The sequence below is a fragment of the Podarcis melisellensis genome (assembly GCF_964234715.1).
Source record: "Podarcis melisellensis genome assembly, chromosome: 8".
Lineage (NCBI taxonomy): Eukaryota > Metazoa > Chordata > Lepidosauria > Squamata > Lacertidae > Podarcis > Podarcis melisellensis.
This window is the reverse complement of record NC_138540.1, coordinates 56,821,714-56,828,768: the sequence shown is the minus strand read 5'-3', so window position 1 is coordinate 56,828,768 and position 7,055 is coordinate 56,821,714. Positions and strand designations below refer to the sequence as shown.

At 46.1% G+C, this 7,055-nt stretch overlaps 1 protein-coding gene across 1 annotated transcript; it reads right to left on the bottom strand.

The window, feature by feature from the left end:
* Nucleotides 1-316: 316 nt before the first annotated feature.
* Nucleotides 317-7,055, bottom strand: AIRIM (AFG2 interacting ribosome maturation factor). The gene is made up of 5 exons (XM_081923055.1): nucleotides 6,942-7,055; nucleotides 4,599-4,880; nucleotides 3,485-3,664; nucleotides 2,749-2,867; nucleotides 317-2,298 (listed from the first exon to the last, which is right to left on the bottom strand). Exons 2-5 carry the CDS (start codon nucleotides 4,877-4,879, stop codon nucleotides 2,258-2,260), a joined length of 621 nt encoding a protein of 206 aa, XP_081779181.1. The 5' UTR covers nucleotide 4,880; nucleotides 6,942-7,055; the 3' UTR covers nucleotides 317-2,257.

Below are 7,055 nucleotides of genomic sequence, written 5' to 3'. Positions count from 1 at the left end.
GTGCAATGTTAAAAGTGACAGGTGTTTTGTGGGTAACAAGCACAAGCACCAGATGACCATAGGAATGCACAGCTTTGACGCAGATTGTCCAGATGGGAGGGATCAAAGGCACCTGCTGGTCACGTGTCCTGCTGGAGCCCTGCGCTGCTCACTCCTGGAGGCAGCAAGGGAGTGTTTGTGCGAGATGGTAAACCTTCTGTTGCCATCACCCACTCCAAGCTGCTTAGTGTTTTTTAAGTATTATCATATGGGATGATAAAAATGCATTTGGTAAAAAGAAAAGAGATGGAAAATGCAGTAAAGGAGGACCAGGAGCTAAAAGCACTGGGCTATTTAATTTTAAGAAGTTTTTAGGAGCCTTTTAAGAAATGCAAAAAGAGAAACAAGCACAGAGGAGGTAGAATAAAACCAGGGTGAGTTTACAATGCTATTGTAATGTTACAATGCTATTGTAATGACTTTCATCCCAGCTTTCAAGACAACTCACAATAAAGTGTTATAAATAATAAAATAAACCAATTATATTTGAAGGCAGGCGATTTTCCCCGTTGCGCAGAGGTGGTATCTTCCTCTTAGCAGGTGCGCAGCAGGGCTGTTTAAAATACCAGAGTATGAAATGAGGAACGACTAGTGACCTAATATGCCAAGTAAGAGAGGCAAAGGGTTTTGCTTCGCCCCAGCCGCTCCCTCTGTAGGAAGGTCTGCAAGCGCCCTCAAGTGGACACACAGCATGCAGGGAAGCAGTAGGAACTCAATCACATTTTGTTATACAGTCACAAACACTTTAAAAGCTGATAGTTTCCTTCCATAGATACAGTGATGCCACAGTATAGAAACGGAAATATTACCAACCTTCTTCACAGGGCTGTCAGGACAGAACACTTTGCAATTTAACAGTACCACCGAAGTAACACAATCAAAACTGATTTACAGTAGCTGACTGCTCAAGCCTGCTTCTCAAGGGGAACGGCACTTCCACCAAAAGTGGGGGAAAGCCGTGGGAGGGATAAGGCACAACCCTTTTCATCTTTGCTCCTAACAACTCCTGCAAGGCAATTCCTAAAACTCCAAAGGGAGTTCATTCAGTCCAGCATCCTGTTCTCACAGTGACCAACCAGATGCCCACAGGAAGCGCCAAAGCAAGACCTGCATGCAATAGCACCCTTCCCACTTGTGATTCTAGCAACTGGTATTCAGAGCAATAGTGCGTCTGACAGTAGAGGTAAAACATAACCATCATGGCTAGGAGACATGAATTGTCTAATTCTCTTTTAAAGCTATCCAATTTGGTGGCCGTTACTACATCTTATGGCAATGAATTCCATAGCTTAACTATATGCTGTGTGAAGTACTTTCTTTTTCCATCCTGAATCTTCCAACATTCAGCTTTGTTGGATGGTCCCAAGTTCCCCCAGACCCCTTACTTGCCCTTTTTCCAAACTAAAATGCCCCAAATATTGTAACTGTTCCTCATAGGGCAGCTGTTACATCCCCTTGATCATTATGGTAGCCTTTTTCTGAACCTTTTCCATTTCTGCATTTCTGCATATGGTGCAACTGCACCATAGATTTGTATAACAGCATTGCTATATTGACCTTCTTCCAATTCCTTCTATCTTAGTCATTGTTCCCTATCTGTTGAATTTGATAGCACTGTGGTCACTGTTCCAAATCAGTTCACCAACACTTACATTTTACACCCGTTTCTGAGCACCACTTAAATGATGCACATAACTTCTCCTCTGTTTGGTGCCACGACCAACTGTCATTCGAGTATGTAGAAATGTTGCCTCTTTGTTGTGGCTAAATACAAATTCAGCCAGGCTACATGCATCTATTCCTGGAAAAAGGGACACCTGGTTGATCTTCTGGAGAAACTACCCCACACACCCTCACCCAGGCTATGCTTCTTGCAGCTGTTCCACTCTGGACAGCTACAGGCACAACAGGAAAAGGGACATTTTGCACTCCAAGGGTGCAACATCAAGTTTAATTTACAAAGAGGCGCCTACCAGAAATGGTGGCATGTGGCTCAATAAGGAACGATCCCCAGCTACTGGTTCACATACTCTTCATTTCAAATCTGAGGGCCAGCACCAGCCCAGGATCCGGAATTGTGCATCTTCTGACTGCGGGGCTGGGGAGCTCCATCCAAAAACAAAAAGCAGCCCTGTTTAAGGTCTGGGCCTCTTCACATGGTGGTGAGCTGTCCCTGGAAAGCTGGCCTCTCTTGGGAAGATGAGCAAGTTCCATGTCCTCACACAGCTTCCAGAAAGTAGGAGACCTTCAGCAACACTTCTGAGAGACAGATCAGAAGAGGACTCTTTGTGAGGAACAGGTCATGGGTAAAACTTCAAAGCAGGGATACTGCATGTGCAAAGCACTGTCGTTTTCTATAGGCCAATATTGATTCAGTTGTGCACCTGTTCACAGATGATGGGCCTGTTGGTGGCTATTTGCCAGTGACGAAGACTTTCCCGTCAAAATCTTACCTCTGCCATGAAACCTTGCCCTGCATCAGCACTAGCGCACTGCCTTATGTTGCAGGAATGGTGTAAGGATCACAACAAGGCAGTGTACGTGAAGGTGCACTGAACACTCTCCCAGTATTAACATTTATGATACCCAAAAATAAAGCCTCCATATTCATGGTACTATACCTCTATTCAGCTACTAGAAGCTGAGGGTTTGTGTTTGCTATTGATCCCACCTCATCGCCAAAGACATGTTCCACATTGGTGTCATTACCTTCTGCTGTGTTTTGGAGGCCCTGCTGTAGCACCTGCTCCCAGGCCTTTGGAAGAGCTTGCATCTCCATCAGATTTGTGTAGCTGACCTGAAGGAGGAGAAACTTGAGCCCCAAATATCTTTTCAGGTGTTAAGGACAGATAAGCAGCCAGCTCAAAGTGGAATGACAGAGACTCATTTCCACTCACCCTGCTCCATGAAAATGGGGAAAGCCCAAAGGGGCTCAGTCAAAGGAGGTGGCACAATAACTTCAAGCTACACAAATCAGAGGGGCAAACGAGAGCAGTCCAGCACAGGATTATTTGGTAAATTTACATCTTGCCAGATGCTCTCAACAGGAGCTTTTCAGGGGTGATAGGAAGAGCTGAACTCCATGGAAGGAAAGGAGAGTGTTTCTGGGGGAAGAGGGCTCGAAACTGCCTCCTCCACACTTGCACAGCTTGAAAAGTTGTGGGAGAATGGCCTTGGGGCTGGGGCCCTGCAACTCTCACAAGTGACAACTGAATCAACAGTGAGGCATCTTATCCAGAGCTGGAGGCAACAAGGATTCTGGAGTGCTAATGTTGTTTTCTTTTACTGGCTTGTGTTTCAGTGTTTATTGCTAAACTGAACTGTTAGCTATCTTGGGGGTCTTTTTCAAGACAGACATAAAGGCTGCATAGATAAGTATTTTAATAAAGGTCTGTTTCTGGAGAACAGGAGGACCTTGCAGATGCATAACTCTTTCAAAGGATACACGCGGTGGTAAAATTCTTCAACATCCAGAAGCCACTCCAGCATGTCTGCCAATGAGGGACATGATGCAGAGCGCTGGAAGGTCGTCTCCAGGGTTAGGCCATCTCCTGGCTGCTCACAGAGCCGGAAAACGCTGTCCACACGGACCCCAACAGTATCCCTCACTTTCTGGAGCTCCATTCTACACAAAACAAAGACCACTCATGTCACACTCTGGGGTGGTTTCCATAGAGATCAATCACTCAGAGAAACTACTGGTTTATTTTAAGTGTGCTAATACAGTACTGGCTTTCATCATACATTGTTACATTCTCTCTTATTTGCACTTCCGCCATATTGTCTGAAGGGCCTTGCACAAGTCTAAGACGGGGTGAGAATCTGGCCTGCATATCTCTGCTGCCCAAGCTCAGGTTGGAGGTGAGAAATTTTTGGCTGATTCTCTAAAACAGGCATAGGCAAACCTGGCCCTTCAGATGTTTTTGGGACTACAACTCCCATCATCCCTAGCTAACAGGACCAGTGCTCAAGGATGATGGGAATTGTAGTCTCAAAACATCTGGGAGGCCGAGTTTGCCTATGCCTGCTCTAAAAGCTGTGTAGACAACTTAAGCAAAAGACAAACGTTGCTAATTTGAACAAAGGTCTTACCTAAATTCAACCTGTTGCAATGGGAACGGTGAGCTGAGCTTGGGCAGCTCACTAGGAACTGCCACAAAGCTCACTGGATAGAGCCAAGGGAAGCCAAACTGAGCTACCCCATGTGGGCTGCTGTTATGAAAATAAGTAAAAACATGAAACAACTTTTTTTAACTGGGAAAGTGCTACATAAATAACTGACTGGAGCCAGACAAAGTCAGCTGAACTTACTTGATTTCAATGGGAATTAAGTTCAATTAGCTTAAGATCTGGCTCCAACCCAAATAAATTTAGATGTACTTTTAAGATGCCATAGTTGTAAGTTATAGAGTAATAATACAGAATTGTTCATTGCCTGCAAAAAACTGTCAGCTGCCAAATAATTTTGACGGGAACTTTCTTCACACTGTGAATGACCCAGAGAGCTGCAATTCCCCCTCCCCTCTGCCCTACCCACAAAGCAAAGCAGATGCCCTTACAGGTGGTCCTGCTGCAGCACCTCCAGCAAAGCCTCCATGGCACATTGCTGCTTGTGCCTCAGCCTCTCTGGCAGATCTGGGAAGTCTCGCAGGGGGGTGTTGGCAAAGGAGACCTTCTGGGAGGCCTGCATCTGCTCAGCCAGGTTGGCCAAGGAACTGAGAAGAGGTGTGCAGGCAGCTAGCACTCTCTTCCAAGCCTCGTGTTGCTCCTGGAGAGCATGGAAACACTCCTGCAGGGCACCATGAATGGTGTGCAGGGAACTGGAGCCCCCAGAAGCCATCCTGGAAACAAAACACAGAAGTCAAGTCAAGAAGTAGCCCAGGTAACAAGACTCCAGCAACACCAGGCTTGGTTCAACCTGCCCTTCCCCTCACTTGGCTTGTCACACATCTGCATTAAAAACAAAGCAGAAATTTCCTTTTGCAGAGCATCAAACATGTTTGGAGGACTCAAAACAAGTTAGCTAAGTCATAGCAGTATGCTGAATCAAAACCATACACACACACTACTGTGTATCATTTTTCAAAAGAATAATTGGTTTAAAATGAAATCCTAGTTTAATACAACACCAGGAGGGTGCCAACTATGTCCCTCATCCCTCAGAGCTTAGGTCAAGCTTTGAGGAGAACAAACCCATCTTCCCTGCCTTTTGCAAGAAGGGCTGAAGGTTGTTAGCTTGGATTTCCTCATGCTATCATAAACCAAGTTAATAAACAGATTCTGATTTTTCATTTTTTAAAATTTCCTTCTCAAGTCCTATAGCCAACTGGATTTCCTAGGTGAACTTCTCAGCCACAGTCTATCATGCCAGTCATTTACAGTGCATTTTAATACTGTTTTCTGAAGCAATGCTAGCACAGCCTAACTGCTACAAGCAAATAATGCCCCATCACCAAGCTATCCTCATGGGTACTTTTCAGGGCCAGCTCTGGATTTCATGGCCTCCATGGAAAGTCTCACATTGCCATCTGCCCATCCCAACATACTTTTGATTTAGTGTTTACTCTTAGCAGGGAGAGGGATGGTGAGGATATAGGAAGGATGATGGTAACCATGTTGTCATGGCCAGAATGTATGAACTTTGGGCAGCAGACCCACTCTGCAGGGGTTGCAGAGCAACTCTATGGTCTGCCCCCAGAGATTAATGGAACCTAGTAGGTTCCTGAATGCTCGGCAGGCTGGGACCGTGCAGGTTTCCAGTGGATAGAGCTGGTGATCTAGTCAAAGGCTGGGTCGCACTGTGGGGCGGTGCAGTGAGATGGGATATTGACACAATTGCTCCCAGGAGTCCTCTCTGATGTCGCAGAGTCTGCTCTGCACCTTGTTTACTGAGCTGCAGCAGCTGGTAGATGACCAGAGTGCAGGTGGCAGGAAACTTGTACTAAAGCTGACCAGGTGCTTGGTAGTTTACATAATTCTGCCTACCAAGAAGTGCTGAAGGCAGGAAAGAATGACAACTTTGCCACCTCCACTGAAGAGCCATCCAGCAGTCACTTTAGGTGTCAGGACGCTGATCATACCAGAAGTGTTGGGTGAGCTTCTGGAGCATTCAGTGTTTGCATGACACTCTGAGAATAAAGTTGCTCAGCTTTTTAGCCTTGGATGCTTCAAGTGTCGCAGCCCCATGGTGCCCAATGCAGCACACTCCCAAATTAAGCAACTGATTTTCCCTTTATGCTATCCAGCAGAAACAGCAGGACCTTTTCCACAGTGGCTGCCAAGGCTTGAAACACTCTGCCCCTGAAGGTCCACACACAGAAGGTCCTCTTTCTTCCACAGGCTGGCAAAACCCCCTCTGGTCCCCATCAGGCATTTGGGGGTGCAGCAGAGATGCCAAGCACTGCCCAGCAAGTGTCCAGAGAATTGCATCCTTAATGTTGCTCTGGTTTTATTTATTTTGAATCTGTGGTGCAAGTTCATGAAGCGCTGCTTTTCTATTTTAACCGGTTTGCTCTCCTTTCTCCAGCAAGTCGGCAGCAAACTGCCACGTGTTTTCTCCTGCGCCCTAAACTGCTTTGAGGGTTTAGTTTTCTTTGCGATCAAATGGTGTATTAAATTTTATTTTTTAAAAAAATATGTTTCATATAATTCATTATTTTCAAGACTTCTGGGCATGTTATTCCTCACCAGCACCTGCCTAGAAAATTCTTACGAGGCTGATAGGATTTAAATACCGAAAATATTCGGCATTTTGTAGGTGAAGCTGACACGGCTCCCTCCGCCCCAAGGAGGTGCTTTGCCTTCCTTGGACGGAGGTGGTGGTGAGCAGGGACAATACAGCTTTCCTGACCTACCTGCTTCTCTCCGGCACAAAAGTCTATTGCTGCCAGGCAAGGACCTACCTCAGCCCTTCCTCGCCGGCGCTACGCGAGTGCCGCTCGGGCCTTGGACTCCTCTGGGTGGGGTGTGCTGGGAAATGTAGTCCCTTCTCTCTTTCAATCTGCGCTTGCGCGCTT

What these genes read in the sequence shown, in the direction of transcription:
- AIRIM (XM_081923055.1), bottom strand. Translation starts at nt 4,879, where the DNA reads ATGGCTTCTGGGGGCTCCAGTTCCCTGCACACCATTCATGGTGCCCTG. An exon ending in GTGCTGCAGCAGGACCACCT is followed by an intron (nt 3,665 to 4,598) that starts GTAAGGGCATCT and finishes TGTTTTGTGTAG; the next exon opens with AATGGAGCTCCAGAAAGTGA. An exon ending in GAAGAATTTTACCACCGCGT is followed by an intron (nt 2,868 to 3,484) that starts GTATCCTTTGAA and finishes ACACCTGAAAAG; the next exon opens with ATATTTGGGGCTCAAGTTTC.